The 16,910-nt window shown below is 51.0% G+C and overlaps 5 protein-coding genes across 5 annotated transcripts; 4 read left to right on the top strand and 1 right to left on the bottom strand.

Annotated features, from left to right (window-relative positions):
- Positions 1-46: 46 nt before the first annotated feature.
- T069G_05408 (single-strand binding protein family domain-containing protein) lies at positions 47-648 on the top strand (the record flags this gene model as incomplete). Its single annotated transcript, XM_056172618.1, has 3 exons — positions 47-330; positions 430-518; positions 599-648. The coding sequence occupies 3 exons, from the start codon at positions 47-49 to the stop codon at positions 646-648; spliced, it is 423 nt and encodes a 140-aa protein (XP_056029476.1).
- A 277-nt stretch (positions 649-925) lies between these two features.
- On the bottom strand, positions 926-2,671 carry T069G_05407 (eukaryotic glutathione synthase, ATP binding domain-containing protein; the record flags this gene model as incomplete). The annotated part of the gene is made up of 4 exons (XM_056172617.1): positions 926-1,949; positions 2,004-2,152; positions 2,228-2,303; positions 2,370-2,671. The coding sequence occupies 4 exons, from the start codon at positions 2,669-2,671 to the stop codon at positions 926-928; spliced, it is 1,551 nt and encodes a 516-aa protein (XP_056029475.1).
- A 1,452-nt stretch (positions 2,672-4,123) lies between these two features.
- On the top strand, positions 4,124-9,807 carry T069G_05406 (uncharacterized protein; the record flags this gene model as incomplete). Its single annotated transcript, XM_056172616.1, has 5 exons — positions 4,124-5,720; positions 5,778-8,944; positions 9,003-9,111; positions 9,181-9,560; positions 9,649-9,807. 5 exons carry the CDS (start codon positions 4,124-4,126, stop codon positions 9,805-9,807), a joined length of 5,412 nt encoding a protein of 1,803 aa, XP_056029474.1.
- A 1,531-nt stretch (positions 9,808-11,338) lies between these two features.
- T069G_05405 (aminotransferase class I and II domain-containing protein) lies at positions 11,339-13,260 on the top strand (the record flags this gene model as incomplete). Its single annotated transcript, XM_056172615.1, has 2 exons — positions 11,339-11,660; positions 11,735-13,260. The coding sequence occupies 2 exons, from the start codon at positions 11,339-11,341 to the stop codon at positions 13,258-13,260; spliced, it is 1,848 nt and encodes a 615-aa protein (XP_056029473.1).
- A 1,130-nt stretch (positions 13,261-14,390) lies between these two features.
- T069G_05404 (uncharacterized protein) lies at positions 14,391-16,857 on the top strand (the record flags this gene model as incomplete). The annotated part of the gene is made up of 7 exons (XM_056172614.1): positions 14,391-14,488; positions 14,794-14,986; positions 15,041-15,334; positions 15,446-15,468; positions 15,558-15,743; positions 15,828-16,105; positions 16,199-16,857. The coding sequence occupies 7 exons, from the start codon at positions 14,391-14,393 to the stop codon at positions 16,855-16,857; spliced, it is 1,731 nt and encodes a 576-aa protein (XP_056029472.1).
- Between the last annotated feature and the right edge of the window lie 53 nt (positions 16,858-16,910).

The raw sequence follows: 16,910 nt of genomic DNA, 5'->3' as shown, positions 1-16,910 counted from the left end.
TTTTTTTCCTCCAGTACTTTCCGTCTTTGCGTCGATTACCATCACAATGTCGTCCTTCTTGCTGCGCCGCGCCACCGTCGCTACTGCGGGAGCTGCTCGCGCATTTAGCACCACCTCGCCTCGCTCCGTCGCCCGCATCACCATCATTGGCCACTTGGCTGACTCGCCCGAGGGCATGACTGCCGGCTCTGGCGAGAGCCTTAAAGAATACGTCAGATACACCGTCGCGAGCAACAGTGGGCCCAAGGATGCTCGCCAGACGAGCTGGTTCCGCGTCACTGGCTTCGTCGAGGGTCCCCGCAGGGAGTTTATCATGGGTCTGCCCAAGGGGTATGCTATTTGTTCTTCTTTTTTCTCTGTTTGGTCGCGAAAGGGCGATGAAGATATCTGTTACGAGGAACGCTGCTGATATTGAACTTTGATTACTAGCTCCATGGTCTATGTCGAGGGCGATGCGTCCATCAACACTTATACCGATTCCAACGGCCAGAACAGACAAGGCCTCAGCATCATCCAGCGTAAGCCATCCTCCTCTCCAAGATTACACGAAGTTTTATAATCACAACAGCTTGCTAACTCAATGGTGTGAAAATTACAGGCAACATTGAGGTTCTGAAGCGCCCTTCCCTCCCTGAGCAGGGCGAGTAAATCGATACAAACGTGGCTGGCTGCAACTGGTCGGGATCGGTGTTTGGCGAATTGAAGGGCGGATGGATGCCTACTATGTAACTGTATTGCCTGATGATATGATGTACGATCTGTTATGGTGGATGAACTCTCGGCTCTCTTGCTAGCTTCTATGCGATGTGCGCTCCCAAGGCTAGTTTGCCGGAGCATCTTTAATACGAGTCCCCTACGTGCTTGTGATGATAAGTAGTATTGACTTTTATTTTACTTTACTGATTTGATTCTAATGATTCAGTTTCTACACCAGACTGACGCTATCCATGCAACCGTACCCTGCCGCAACGCCGCCCTCCTCACTCTGGTCTCCCTTTGAACGGAGCAGATATCCTGCGCCCTTGTTGTGGAGTATCTCACCGGTGCCCTGATTCCATAGACATGTACCGTATATGCCCAACTCGCATATGATGCCACCCTCCTCCAGGTGGCCATTTCGAAGGATGATGTTTGAAACCGGAGGCGGTACAATGAGTTCCATGAGAATATATGCGCTCCAGTGGGATTCTGGCAGCGCCTTGAGGAACTCGGGGATGGCGCTGCGGTAGATGTTGTTGCCTCCACCCTCTCGTTGGGGCTTGAGAACGTATGCCTTGCAAAGCTCGGGATCCTGGGCCTTCCTGCGTGCTTCTAGACCAGCCTCAGATGTGTCCATGGGGTAAATGTTGGTAAACGTTTTCCAGAGCTCGGCTGCAGCTGGCGTGCTGTCGTCGATGAATTTGCTGAGGACAGACGGCGCGGATGATGGCCGAGGAGTGGCGAGCACTTGCTGGACCTTTTTCGTACCGGCGAGTTGGGTGAGGATGCTGGGACACTTGATCGCACCAGATCGCTCTAGGTGGTATCTGGCGTCCCAGGCTGTTTGATCAGGGTAGTCATTGGTGTGGTAACCAGATCGCATGTAGATGACAGCTACTTCGAAGACTTTGGAGGGGTCACGGGGAAGATGGTAGAGGAGCTGGCGCTTCGAGGTGTCGGCGAGGGTAGTGTGCTTAAGGATGTCGGCAATGGCAAGTCTGAAGACTGGTATCGTTGGTGATGACTGAGTGACTTGGTACTCCAGATGGCGTTGGTCAAAGATGTTGCGTTCGCCGCCCTGGACCAGGAAGATGACGCACTTGGCGTAACCTAGTTCTGATTTGGGGTATGCGTGAAAGGCGGCTTGGATACCGCCGGCGAGGCCCTGGATGCTTTGATTATCGGGAAGGTTGAGTGAGTTGGGTGCCAAGGCATTTTGGAGTAGGGGGTACTCGGTATCAGCAAGAAATCTATGAGGAGGGTTTAGCTTCTGTGATCATATAAAAGGTGAGGTATGGACTGACTTGTGTAGTTTTGAGGTGTAAGCTGAGAGACCACCGAAAGATGCAGCAATGGTGTTGAATTCAACTTGCTTCGCTTGGACGGACGGGGGAGACGTTGAGCTGTCTTGGTGAACCATGTAGTCTGATCTAAATAGGCCTAGGGACAGAGGCTGGAGGCAAGGGTCATGAATGAGTATGACGCTCATAGGTAGAAATCAATTTGTAAAGGGTGATGTAGTAGATACCTGAGTGTAGCCCTCAGCCTTGACCTTGAGATGAACATCCCACAGGTTGCGGATGAAGTCGTCACCATCTATGACCCTGAGCAGATTACGTTAGTCTGATGAAGCTCACAAAAGGGATAAGATGTCTATTGCTGCTGCTCACTCCTTGACTGTTTGCTCCAGAAATGCCTCGTCACGACCCACGGCCGCATACAGCTCATTGTAAGTCTGCTGCACCGCCTGCCCCTGCTCGAAGCACTTCTTCGGGAACGGACTGGGGAAGAGAGTGACGGGGACGTTGACGGCCGTGATGCCCGCTGGATCTGTCTCAGATGGAACAACCGTGGGGGGCGACCGCACAGCGAGGCCATTGGCAATGGCCCAGTCCTTGACAACCTCGACGAGAGCATTCTTCTCAGTCTCTTTCAGTGGTGGGGGGAATGCCCCGCTCGTGAGAGAAGCCATGATGGCTGGGAATGAGGCGAGGCGGGTAGGAGGCCTCGTTGGAGAGGGGGAAAATGGCTAGCTGGAGGCTGTTGGGTCTGGATAACGGCCGGGAATTGTGGTGAAGAAGTTTCAAGTGTGGTTGTTGGTTGTGTAAGAGTTGCCCGTAGGCTGAGCGGATGGGACGTTGATGCTAGGGCGCGATGTCGCTGAGTGGCTTATTAATTGCGTCTTAATGAATTTTTTTTCTTCTTCTCTCTTCCAGAGATTAGAGGCACCTTGATGAACTTGGATCAATTATTTGTATAGGAATCGCTACATCAGCTTAAAATCATTCCATATGTATAGAAAAATTATAACAAGCAACCCTATATACGCTATTCTTCTTCTTTGCGCTCATCATTATGCCAGCCGTCCCTCGGTCGTTGGATCCCAGCTGCGAAAAAGATGCCTTGTCCAGACGCAGCGCAACCCAGTGCCCGCCTCAGCCCCCGCGATCGCCTATCAGCTCCCCCAACTAGGCGCCAGTCCCCTGTAAACCACGTTTGTCTGAGACCCTAGACTACATACTAGCCGCCTCCCTAGCAGTTCCCGCTTTGGCACTACCGCCATGGCTGAGACGCCCTGACACCAGTGCCGTCATCTTTTTAAGCTTTGGTGGGCTGAGGCCGGCATGAAAAATAATTCGAAGAAAAAGAACACAAGGAAAAACCAAACAACAGCACAGATATAAAGCGCCCGGCCGCGCTCGTGGCAGCTGGGCATACACAAGGAGAAGAGTTGATCCGCTGCATCTGTGGTTTGCGCATTCGAGAGTCACGTGAGTGCGTGCTTGAATCGTTCTATTTCTCAACCAACAAACTCGAGCCAACGCGTATCGAGCCTGCACAGATGCAATCACCACAGCAAACAAACTTATGAGCACGCAGCCCGCATCTGGTCATTAGCAGTCTGTGCAGGGTTGCATTTCTTTGTTCTTGTTGTTTTCTGGGAAGATTCCTAGAATTGTTTGCGGTTCTTTTACTTTCTATTTGCTTTTCTCGCGGATTAAGTGAGGGCACGGGCCATTTAATATTCCTCTTCCTCACAACCTCAGATATCAAGCACGCTCCCATCTCTTATCATTTCCATCTTTCTCTTTTCATCCCATCATATCTCCTTTTACTCATCTCTCTTTAATCTTCTTCTCGAATGTTTCGACCTGTTTCAAGGATTCCTTCCCCTCTTCACAAAACCGCCATCTCTCTGTTCTAATGCACACGCTGCTTTCAGCGGGAGAAATCCTAGTAGTGAGTTGGCTCTCTATTTCCTGCACCACAATCTTTGTTTACGTCACCTTCAATCTTTATGAAAACATTGCCCTTCTTTCTATTTGAAGATGAAACGACCAGCAAATCTTGCTCAAGCCTACGAGATATGACTGGCTAACGCTTGATAGTGGATTCATTCGCATTGACTGCACCCGTGGCCCTGATGGGTACTGCGACTCAGAATGATCCGTTCTACTGGGACCCAGATACTCTCTCAAGGGAACTCTGTTCTCAAAGCCATCTATGGGTCAGAAATCCGGCTGCGTTGGCCGCGAAGCTAGCTACTGAAGACATCGATGGAAGAACACTGCTCACCTACGAGCTTCTTTTTGGAAGGAGAGAGCTGCAGGAAGCTCTCGGCATAACCACTGCGCGCAGCAAAGCAGGTCTAGCAGAGGCCATCCTTAGTTTCCAAGCGAAAAGTCAAGGTTTTCGTTCATGGAAGAAAAAATGGCTGAAAGAGAGCCGCGATGCGACCAACCTCGACGAAGAAGGAGGTGACGTCAAAGGCGAGACAGCCAATACACCTCCCGTGAAGCCGTATTCATATGCATCACCAAATTTAGGCCTACATGGCAATCCAGCCAAGCATGAGACAGATCAAGAGGAAGGGATGAATACAAGACATGTTCAAGATGTTACATCCTTCGACAACTTCTTTGCAGAATTTGACGGGGACTGTGTCATGCAAACAAGGAATGGAGACACAGATCATTGTATCAAGGCAGACTCTGCATCTGTTCCTCCTCTTAATCTCATTGAAAGCCCGCCGCCTGCTCAGCAAAGCGAAGAACAGCCTTCTAAGCGGAGACGATTAGCGCCAACAAACTTGAGCACGAAGCCTCTGGCTGATTCGGATTCACTTGCATTGACGCAAACAGCACCATTAAATTTGGTGGACACAGTTCAGGAACAAAGCAATAATGACGAGCGTCCCGCTACAGAAATTTCCCCTGTTTATGCCTACCTAGGCGAAAAAGGCCGCCGTCGAGAAATTGTGCTGTCTCATATTGATTCTCCTGACGTCCCTCGGATCAGTCATGTCAATGGCGGATTTGCCGTCCTGTCTTCAAAATACACGATACCTCCTGGGAAAAGACTTGTCACCAACAGCATCATACGAAGGCAATTACGTAAAAACTCCAAGAAAGAAGCGGCGCTCAAACGGGGTGATGCTGTTGTTAGGTCTCCGACCCCTTCTGACAGAAGTGGGTCTGTGGTTAATCTTGACGACCTGCCAGATTCTTGGGATGAAGAGACGCAGCGAGAGATTGATGAAGAGAACGCAGAGACTGCTGCAAGGGAGCGTGAACAGGCCCGCCAATTCTCCACAGAGCGCGTGGGATCCATCTTGAAGGAAGAGATGGCTGCCATGGAAGCTAGATGGAAAGAAACAAAGCTGCCTAAATACAACCTCAAAGCCTACCAAATCTGGAAAAAGTCTACGCGAGGAGAGAGGACTAAAGAGAAGAGATTTAAGGTGCGCAGAGAAGTTTTGCGCTATGAAGCGCGGATAAAGAAGCTTTATGCCGAAATACTCGACAACACTTGGCAAACGGAGCGCGAGGTCCGAACGCAAGCAAGTGTTATGGAGCAGAGTTTGAGCGACAAGCTGTATCAAACATGGCTGCTTGAGCTTCTGGAACAGCGCGAAGCCCCGCCTAAACCCTTGGATATGCCAAAGCCAAAGCCGAAATTATCTACCGCAAAGACTCCCCTGGATCCTTTCGGCGACGAAGTGCTGACTAGTGATGATGAAGGTGAATTCCTTGTGCCTGATGAAGAGGAATTCCTTGTGCCTCATGATGGCGATGAAGATGAATTCATTGTGCCTGATGATGGCGATAAAGGTGACTTGTTCATGGCCGACAGAGAGTCTTTTGAAGACGTTCCCCAATCGCTACCATTTCGACCAAGTCACATACCATCTGATATTGAATCTGACATGGTCATCGATCTTACGCTTCTGGAGTCTGATGATCAAATCACAGACAGTAAATCGGCGATACAATACATTGATTTGACATCTCCGGTTAAGCGTGAAGTGCGAGAAGCTGGTGTCATCGCAGAAAAGTCATTGCTAGCAATCGTTTTGCCCAAAGAGGTACCGCCTATGGATCATCTGGGAAGCCTACAGACCATCGGTGAACATTCTCCAAGGCACTGGGCAAAGCAGAAAGATCGTTGGAGATTAGTTCTCTGTCTGCTATGGAAGCTTCCACAGACTCGCCGTGAATGGATTCTTCGATTAATGCAAGACAATACGGCAGAAGATGCTTGGCAGGCTTCAATACACTCCCACCAGACGAATCCTCTTACCCAAGAGTCCGATATTGGAAAAGAAGAGACAACAACCGTTGCATTTGATGTCACAAAACTCTTCTTGAGCTGCACGCGGTGCCGTCAATTGATAGATAAGCGAATCGTGGCTTTGGACAAGACAGACAAGAACAGAATCAATCGCGCAAAGGCTTTCTTCTCTACTTTCCATGCGTTTATTAAAGAGTGGGCGCCCCAATTCCCACAGAGCAACCAAATTTACAGAACCGATGCCTTTGACGACGAAATAGGGCTAGACGAAGCTGATGAGCATCAGCTTGGCGTTACCGATACGCCCTCAAAGGTGCGCAAACACGTGGTCAAAGAAATTATCCAAAATAAAGAGGGCGTTGCTCTTCGAGAACGAGAGATGAAACGTGCTGCAGAGATTGAGGCTCGCCGAGAGAAAGTGCGAGCTACTCTAGCAAACTCAAACGCCCTCTCTGTGGATAAGTCTCGAGTCATTATCAACGAAAGCAAGGAGGACGACCAACCATTCATTTATGTGAACGATGATATCGGACAGCGCATAAAGGATCATCAGATCAATGGAGTGCGGTTTCTGTGGGACCAAATTGTCCTCGACGCAAAGGAGCGAAAGACTCGCCAGGGCTGTCTCCTCGCTCACACCATGGGCCTAGGGAAAACGATGCAAGTCATCACATTTCTGGTAGCTGTGACCGAGGCTGCAAACTCAGATGATGAATCTGTGCGTTCACAGGTTCCCCAAGAGCTCAGAAAGTCGCAGTCACTTATCCTATGCCCCGCTGGCCTGGTCGATAATTGGCTCGACGAGATATTGATGTGGTCCCCCAAAGGCTTACTTGGCAATGTGTTTAAACTCGAGTCAGCTCAGAAAGGGAATGAACGCATGTCGATTATCAAGGCCTGGGAGCGAGATGGCGGAGTGTTGGTTGTTGGGCACCAGATGTTTGTAGGGACCGAAAACGACATGCGGGAGATACTTACACAGTCGCCTAACATGGTGATATGTGACGAAGCCCATGCGATGAAGAATCCGAAATCGAAGATTCACCGAGCTTGCCAGGAATTTCGCACTAGAAGTCGAATTGCCTTGACCGGCTCTCCACTGTCCAACAATGTCGAAGAGTACTATTGGATGATCAACTGGGTGGCGCCGAATTTCCTCGGCCCTGAACAAGAATTTCGAGACATATACGGCAACCCAATCCAATGCGGCCTGTGGCATGACAGTACAAGGGAAGAAAAACGAAAAGCCCTGAAAATGCTGGAAGTATTGAAGCTCAATGTAGCACCCAAAGTGCAACGAGCCACCACTCAGAGTGTCAAACATGAGCTGCCTGCCAAGTACGAATTCGTCCTATTTGTTGAGCCAACCCCCACTCAGAAACTACTCTACAACCTCTACTTGGCCGAAATGGCGCCGTATTTGGCGGACTCGAAACAGGTAATGGTATTTGGCGCCACAGATCACCTCAGGCTCATCTGCAATCATCCCCGTTGCTTCAGGCAAAAGGTGTTGGAAATGTCGTCCAAGGCAGATGTGCCAGGATCATCAAGGACACCAGCGGCGGCACAGCTGAAAGAAACCGACGAAAACGAAGACGACACAGGCGACGATTGCATTGAGAAGACTAAAGCTCCGGCGATGACCTTTCCCCAGAGTATGATTTCTAGTGTTCTTAAGGAGACAAGCAAGGCTGATAATGCCAATCCTGCTCTGTCACGAAAAGTTGAGCTTCTTCTCATGATTCTAGATGAAGCACGTGCTATAGGAGACAAGGTTCTCGTGTTTAGCCACTCTCTTCTTACCTTGGATTATCTCGAAAATTTGTTCAAGGAGCAAAGGCGTACGGTATGTCGCCTAGACGGTTCAACCGCCGTTAACAAACGACAGGAGCAGATCAAAGCTTTCAATACTGGGAAGCAAGAGATCTATCTCATTTCTACAGATGCTGGTGGCGTGGGCCTTAATATTTACGGTGCCAACCGTGTGGTCATCTTTGATTTCAAGTGGAATCCGGTGACAGAGCAACAAGCGGTGGGACGAGCCTACCGATTTGGGCAACAAAAGACGGTATACGTCTATCAATTTGTCGTTTCAGGAGCTTTTGAGGAGGCATTGCAAAATAAGACTGTTTTCAAGATGCAACTCGCGTCACGCGTGGTAGACAAGAAGAAACCCGTTAGCTGGGGCAAGCGAGTAGGGGAGTTGCTTCAGCCAATAAAACCGAAGCCAGCCAAGGACCTCGGAGTCTTAAAAGGTCGAGACAGAATACTGGACAAGCTCATCGAGCATGCTCAACCTGGAGGTACCATTCGCGAAATCATCTCGACAGATACATTTGAAGAAGAAGACCCCACCAATGAACTGACAGATGAAGAGCGAAAGTACGCCCAAGAGCTGCACGACTTGGAGCGGATAAGGCACACCAACCCTGAGAAGTACAGGATGATGCTGGACCAGAAACAAAGAGCAGAACAGATTCGAGCTATGGCTGAAGCCGCCAGGCCCTCTAGGGTTGATATGGCCGATTTCAACGCACGCTTGATGGAGGACCTGTATATACCACAATTGAGTCCGTCACAGGGTCTTGCTCATGACGAAACAACGGCACCAAATACAAACACTGAGCCGGTTGCGCAAACACAAGCAGATGGTATCGTGCCACTTGGCCCTCAAGTAAGTGATGCGAGATCCTTTCACCACCAAGAGCTCATGACTAATATCCAGAGCAAAGGCGCACATGCCGCAGTTTTCGTCGTCAGCCCCGTTACCAATGACCGGGGCAAACACACATATCCTGAGATCTAACGCTCCATCTATCTTTCCAATAACGCCATCGAATGGTGCGGCAAGGGAAATGGGACAAGAAGAAGGATCAACGCCAACAGTTGCGGCACTTGCGACTAACACAGGGGCATCATTGTTCAGCCAGCCTCGGAGTCATGCTAAGGTCGATTTCGAGAAGGAGTTGGCTAAAATGATAGAAGCTCATTCAGAAATCAAAGATAATTCGCCTGATGTAGCAAGAATGCTTACCGAAGGAATTACCGTGGCCCAAAAAGCACAGGGCCATGGGTTTCTCCCTGACGACGCTCGATGGCGCCTCCTGCTGAACCATATACGAAATAATCGCCGGTTTATGCTTGCGATAGTATTGGGCCATTGCACTCCAACATACCTAGCAACAGCACCGGAAGAGGAAATCCAAAATAGGATCGCAATTATGAACGGTCATTCGGAGAAGGACTTTTTGGCCCAATTAAGACGGGTATTTGAGACACCTGACCCAAGTGTAGGTTTGTCATGATTTTCTTCCTATTGATGTTTTCCTCCTGGCTGTGTTTGATATCCTCTCTTGTGCTTACACCGGGGTTTAACAGAACTTGAACAATATCCATCGGCCGATGCCACATTCGGCTCGAGCTTCCGAAGATGCGCAGGTAATGCGGCGAGCGGCCGATAAAAGGACGGAGCGTCGCTTTCGGCTACCTCAATGGGCAAACAATGCACTCCATCAGCCCAACAGCCAAAATTTTTGAGAAGAAAACGTGCGCATACGATACAATACTGAGGACGGTGAGGCGAGTTCATTCCGGTGTTTGCGGCATTCATGCGGCGGAGTGCGGCGTTTGGGCGGCTAAAACTTTTTAAGCCTCTTTTTCTTTCTTTCTTTTTTTCTGGGCTTCTTGTGGTCCTTTAGTCTCATGTCAGTTTATGTAAAATCGAGATACCCACCAATGCTCCATATGGAGTATAACGGCGAGAATGCGGGTGTTGCTTGGCCTTGTTGTTTGGCGTTTTTTCTTCTTCTCTATCAGGGATGGTATTCGATTCTACCAAGTTCGTTACAGACCTCTGGAGCAGCACGGGATGGGATTTTTGGAGTCTCTCTATTTACCGCTAGCTAATAGGACAGGAGAAGAAGATATACATGTAGGAAATGGAGATTGTGCTGCATGGGCAGCCACGGCGATTTTTAGTGGATGTATGCGGTCTAGAACAGCAGAAATCATACGAAGGACTGGGAGAATCAGTCCATAAAGTGAGCAATTTGAGTCATTGGCAATGGAGAATTGATGCAGAGCATTTGGACCTGACAAGTGAGAATTACACATTTAAAGCACTAATAACGGCTGAGCAAGTAAAGGACAGCGCTGCAATGCAGGTAGCCCGTAGTCGGGCAACGAGAATGACGACAAGGTTGGCTGCACTCCGTAAAACCGGAGAATATACGGAGTGGACTACAGGCAAAGACAAAAAGGGCTCAACTTCTTTTCCGAACTGCCATGGCCCTAACCGGAGATCCGAAGATGCAGGGCATTGGAAGGTCGGCCAATCAGCAGCGAGGCAATGTCAGACGACCCGAGCCAGGCCGAGGCGAGCGGGTTGGTCTGACGGCTGACTGGCTGGGATGCACGCGCTATAACGGGCGGGTTTTGCAGGGGCTTCTAGAAGTTGCAGCGAGCGAGAGGCCGGAATCGCCAGAGGCGTAAACTGCAGCTGAGAGGGCGTATTTTGGGGCGTACTGTATGTACAGTACGAGTATTGGATGTTGGGGGGACTCCGGCATTCGGGAAGTGAAGCTGTGGGGTGGTGTCGTATTAGTGAGTCTTGAGTCTGAGACTGTCTGGAATAGATATTGGCGCTGTCCCCGAGCCTCGGATGGACGAGTTTCCATTGTCTTCCACTTTTCTGCATCTTCTATTTCTTCTTCCGTTTTCCTCCACTCGCATCGACTGGACAAGTATCTTTATTTTCTCCTTTTTTTTCTGCAAGCAATTGCAGGGACTCGAGGTGCAGTGCAACCGCTTTGTGCTTTGTGCTTGTGGACAGACAAATCTGGAAAGGCGACCTGACACGGGGTTTCTGTGGCTGGACTATTCCTCCGCTTTTTCGTCTCACCACTGACTAAACACCACGGGCTATTTTTTTCTCTTTTCTCTTCCCAGCTTCCTCAATTGTTGCCACGCTTACTTTGCAACATTGAACCTGGAACAACCCGAATTCTAGGCTTCTCCCATCGTCAATCCTGCAACCAGCGAACATCTGATCAACACCAACTTCTTCGCCATGGATAGCGTCCTGCGTCAATCCAAGGCCATGTGCCCGTTCTTGAAGTCGGCATCGCCCGCGACCCTGCGTGCCATGTCGACGGTGGCTCGCCCCAAGGCCTCGCCATTGGGCGGCACCATGTCCAAGCTGCAGCTGTATGCGCACCGCTGCCCCGTCATGGGCAAGGCCATGGCCGTTCAATCGTCCAAGTACGGCGCTGCGGCTGGCATTCGTGCCTTTTCGGCGCAGACCAAGACCACCGGCAAGGCCAGGCTTCACACGAGCCGCAACCAGGAGGCCCGGGCTGTTGAAAGCCCAATTCTCGAGGGACGCAAGAATGGTGAGTTTTTCATGAAGTTTGCAATTGCAATTGTGAATCAATTCAATCCAACTAACATGTATATTTTGTTACAGCGCCACCTCCTCCTCCCGGCGTGGCAACCCGCAAAGATGCGCCGCCGGTCGCCGCGACTCCGTCCGTCTTCAGCTCGACCGGCAAGTTTTCCTATGAGGATTTCTACCAGTCCGAACTGGACAAGAAGCACAAGGACAAATCGTACCGTTACTTTAACAACATCAATCGCCTCGCCAAGGAGTTCCCGGTTGCCCACATGGCCAGTAAGGAGGACAAGGTGACCGTCTGGTGCGCCAACGACTACCTCGGCATGGGTGGAAACCAGCACGTTCTCAACACCATGCACGAAGCTCTGGAGAAATATGGTGCCGGTGCTGGAGGCACTAGAAATATTTCTGGACACAACAAGCATGCCGTTGAATTGGAGCAGACGCTGGCCAAGCTCCACGCCACCGAGTCGGCCCTTGTCTTTAGCTCCTGCTACGTTGCCAACGATGCCACTCTGGCCACTCTTGGCAGCAAACTCCCAGACTGTGTTATCCTGTCTGACAGCTTAAACCACGCTTCCATGATTCAGGGCATTCGCCATTCTGGAACCAAGAAGATTGTTTTCAAGCACAATGACATTGCAGATCTCGAGGCCAAGCTGGCGTCGCTGCCTCTGCACGTCCCCAAGATTATCGCTTTCGAGTCCGTTTACAGCATGTGCGGTTCCATTGGACCGATTGAGGAAATTTGCAACCTGGCTGAAAAGTATGGCGCTCTCACCTTTTTGGATGAAGTTCACGCTGTCGGCATGTACGGCCCAACCGGCGCTGGTGTTGCCGAGCACCTGGATTGGGAGGCTCATGCCAACGGCAGGCCTCGTGGAACCATCATGGACCGCATTGACATTTTCACCGGAACTCTTGCCAAGGCCTACGGATGCGTTGGTGGCTACATTGCTGGCAGCGCCAAGTTTGTCGACATGATCCGATCGCTCGCTCCCGGCTTCATCTTCACCTCGACTCTGCCACCGGCAACAATGGCCGGCGCCAGGGCTTCTATCGAGTACCAGATGGCCTATGATGGCGACCGTCGCCTGCAACAGCTCCACACCCGCGCCGTCAAGGAGGAGCTCAACGCCCGCGACATTCCCGTCATTCCTAACCCGTCTCACATTATCCCCATCCTGGTCGGCAACGCTGGTTTGGCCAAGGCCGCCTCGGATCTTCTCCTCCAGGACTACAAGATCTATGTCCAGGCCATTAACTACCCCACCGTCCCCGTTGGCCAGGAGCGTCTCCGAGTCACTCCTACCCCCGGCCACAACAAGGAACTCCGCGAGAAGCTCGTGACTGCTCTTGATGAGATCTGGACTCGCCTTGATATCAAGCGCACTTCGCAATGGGCTGCTGAGGGTGGCTTCATTGGCGTCGGCGAACCGGACAACGTCCAGGAGCCTCTGTGGACTGATAAGCTGCTGGGTATCGAGCAGGCCACGCAGGAGGCCAAGGCCGCCGGTGTTCCTGAAAATGGCATCACCGAGGCTCTGCTCGCCCGCGAGGAAAACAACGCCAACCGCGTGATGGACGTCTCGGCTTAAATGACCGAGTGCCGCCATGCGATGGCCGCGGCTTGCCTCGAGCCAGCTGCAAATCAAGTTCCTTTCTCTATATAGCCACATTTTTGATGACACTTTTTTTTGATGCTCCCACGACAGCTAAAGCTGCATATAAGATGGGATGACGAATACAATAAGTTCTTTGGCGTCGTATACGATGCCGCCTATAACCTCTCTTGTGTCCCTCTGCATTGTGCCTTGTGTTTCTGTGTCTGTGTCCATCTATATTCATCTTGTGATGACGTACTTTGTATAACTCCGTGTACTTACTCGTATCGCCTTGGATCGGAACTAACGCCTTGTGTAAATGAAATCTTTAATTGACGTTTTCCAGTTGGCCAATAAGACGCCCATGATTGCAAACTGCGTCATTCCCACATGCTGCATGTTGGCTGTCACTTTTGCCATGGAATGTCTGGCAGCTGCTACAACTGTATGTACGAGTACAGTACCCGTCTCCCCATTCGGCCTAGCACTCCCCGGAGCTGGAAAAATGTGTCGGATGTCAACTGTCAACTGTCAACCGCAACCCGCGGAACATCAGCCCCACAAGTTCCGAGACGGACGTCCGGTGCAATTTCAACTCCGACTCTCCGTCTCTCAGGCCTTCATGGAGCCCTTCTCTGGATCGTTCCGTTTCTGCAGAAGCCCCCCGAATGAATGAGATTCCCTTTCCTCTCTCTCTCTCTCTCGTACATTGGCAACTTTTGTTTTTCTCTCTCTGCTTGTTTTGTTGGGACATGTGCTGACTGGATGAATGGCTGCCTGTTTCGATTCCCCGTGCTAAAAATTCACACCACCACCCAACTTACTTTTTGTTTTTGGTGTCTTTCTCTTTTGTCTGTCTCCCTTATCACTTATCAACCATACTTTACTCTTCCGTGATATCAAGACGGAGCAACTCCACGCGGCGAGCTTACGGAGCAAAAGCCATCTACGGCTCCGTAACTAACCTAAAGACCTAGTACTTGCACCGGGGATTTCCATACCTTGTGTGTAAATCCAAAAAGTACAAGCGAACCAGCCCTCCACAAAATAATAGAGAGAGAGACCTCGGCATCCCCAGAAGCAAGCATCAAGAAAAGAAGACCTACCGTCCCGGCCCCCCGGCGATGGAGCTCACTAATAAAGGTCCGAAGGCTTGCACGACATGTGCAAAGGCCAAGGCGCGGTGCATTCCCGGCCCGGAGAGGAGCAGCAAGTGTGAAAGGTATGTGAGAGCTCTCTTGCATTTGAGTCTGCCCGTGGTGTGCTTTTGTATTTGTATTCCTCCGGAGCCCGATCCCGGGGGGAGGGGAGGGGAGATGTACGTGCGTGGGGTGTGTTTGTTGTTCCCTCCTCTCTCGGAGGGACCCGGGGACGGGATTTTCTTTTTTGGTTGTCAGTGCGGCTCCGGAGTGATTTCCCTATCCTATCTCTCTTTGGGCTTGGTTGGCTTTTGCTGTTGTTTACGTTATTGTGTGTTACGGCAGGACTTTGGTTTATTAATACGTTTGCCTGTGTTGTTGTTGTTAGGTGCCAGAGACTAAACAAGGAATGCGTCTCGCAGCGGCCCGCCCCGCCCCGAGCCAAAAAGGCGCCGAAGAGATCCAGGGTGGCCGAGCTGGAGAAGCGATTGGACGAGCTGTCGTCGCAGTTTGTCGATGGAGTCGTTGCTGTAAACCCCAGGCCCAAGCAGCCGTCGTCGTCGTCGACGGGGCCGGAGTCGGTGTCGACCTCATCAACCAATGGCCAGTCGCTCACTGAACGGCCCCACGGACAGCGTCCGCAGCAGCGGCGGCAGAAGACAAAGTGCGACAGCATTGTCACGTTTGAGTATCTGTTCCCGTCGCCGAGGTCAGAGAGTGCCGAGGCTTCGGGGTGGAGCTCCGAGGCCGGGAGTAACGACTATGTTGCGGTTGATCGGCTGTGGCCCGATGCGGCGGAGGCGGAGGCTTTGCTGCTGCAGTTCCATGATACACATGCGCCCCTTGCGCCGTTTGTGGTTGTGCCGAAGCATTTGACGGCGGCGGAGCTGCGTCGACAGAGGCCGTTTTTGTGGAGCGTGGTGATGATGGTGAGTTGCTTCGTTGATGGGCCAAGACAGCATCGGTTGGGAAAGGAGGTGATGACTGAGCTGGGGAGGTTGATGGTGATGGAAGGGAGTAAAAGACTTGAAACTCTACAGGGACTGTTGTTGATAATCGGCTGGTGAGTGAAGTCTTTTTGTCGCTAATGATTTACTGCAACCCCCTTGCTTCAGGATATGGCGATGCTAATGGTAGTTTCACCTGAAACAGGCACAACTTTGCCTTGAGGAGTGCGCAGTTGACCAACCTGCTCTTCCTCGCAAGATCTATGAGTTTAAATACAGCCAATACCGGATGTCTATGTGGCGCCACCGGCCCTACCAGCAAAGACGAGATCAGATGGGGAGAGCTAGAATACGCACGAGCATACGTGGGGACATACTACGTCAACGCCATGTAAGTTCAGCAGCCCTAAGACGAAGAATATCAGCTTTCGAACCCTATTGCCTCTCTCATTTTTCTAACGACAATATGAAACAGCGTCTTCAACACCAATAAAAAGGCAGATGCCTTTATAAACACTTCACAGCTAGACAACTTCTGCAACATGCTTACTTCGCCGGGGGAATATCCCTCTGATATATACTTGGCGAAGCTGGTCAAGATTCAGATGCTGTCGCAGTCGATATCTATGGCCATGACGTTTGATCCTACGCAGCCGCAGCCGATGCAGCTGCCCCTGACGATGGTGATACAGACGTTCCAGGAGCAGATTGATGCATATCGCGCATCGTTACCAGCTCATCTTGTTGACAATGGCAAGTTCTCTTCATTCCTTTTCTCTCCTCTTTTCTTTAACACTCTGTTCCATGAATATACCTATAGCCATCAACATTCTAACATCTTTGCAGGCACCATCCAATGTCACATGGCCATATCAGAAATCCTCCTCGCCGACATGTCCATCTCCGATTCCCACTGCTCCTCAGTCGGCCTCTCCCTCGAAGACCGCATTCAACTCCTCTGGTCCTGCCTCCGTGCTCTCCGCCGCTTCTACACCGCCCACGCAGCGGTCAAGTGCTGCGACCTCAGCGACAAGGAGCAGCGCAACTTCCTCGGCCTCAACGCCTCGGATCTCGCCTACGCCATCATCACGGGCATCAAAATGCTCATCATACGGCTTCCCGGGTGGGACCCCAGGTATATCGTTTCCGAGCTGGGCATCAGGGAGATGCTGGATCGGGAGGTTGAGGTCGTGGGCGCGGTTGTAGCGCGGAGGGAGAGCGATCGTTGGTTGGAGGAGGATCCGCTGGATAGGATGTACAAATTGTTAAAGTACGGTAGGGATCTGGTGGATTTGCAGCTGCAGAAACTTGGGATGGAGATGGATGTGAGGAGCAGTAGTGATTCTGCGTCGTTGTCGCCGCCGTCGGTGGTGAATAAGAGGGAGGATGGGCCGGGGTGGATGATGATGGGGATGGAGGATTTGGATGATGACTTGTGGCAGAGCTTTATGAACGATACGGCGTGGAGCTTGAATGGGGAGCCGATGGTGATGGATGCGTTTTAATTTGGTGTTTTTTGATTGACTTGTAAGATTGGGGGCATCAAGAGTTGTTTGTA

This window comes from Trichoderma breve, chromosome 3 (genome assembly GCF_028502605.1).
Source record: "Trichoderma breve strain T069 chromosome 3, whole genome shotgun sequence".
Classification (NCBI taxonomy): Eukaryota; Fungi; Ascomycota; class Sordariomycetes; order Hypocreales; family Hypocreaceae; genus Trichoderma; species Trichoderma breve.
The sequence above is the reverse complement of the archived record's forward strand: the minus strand, read 5'-3'. Positions and strand labels throughout refer to the sequence as shown.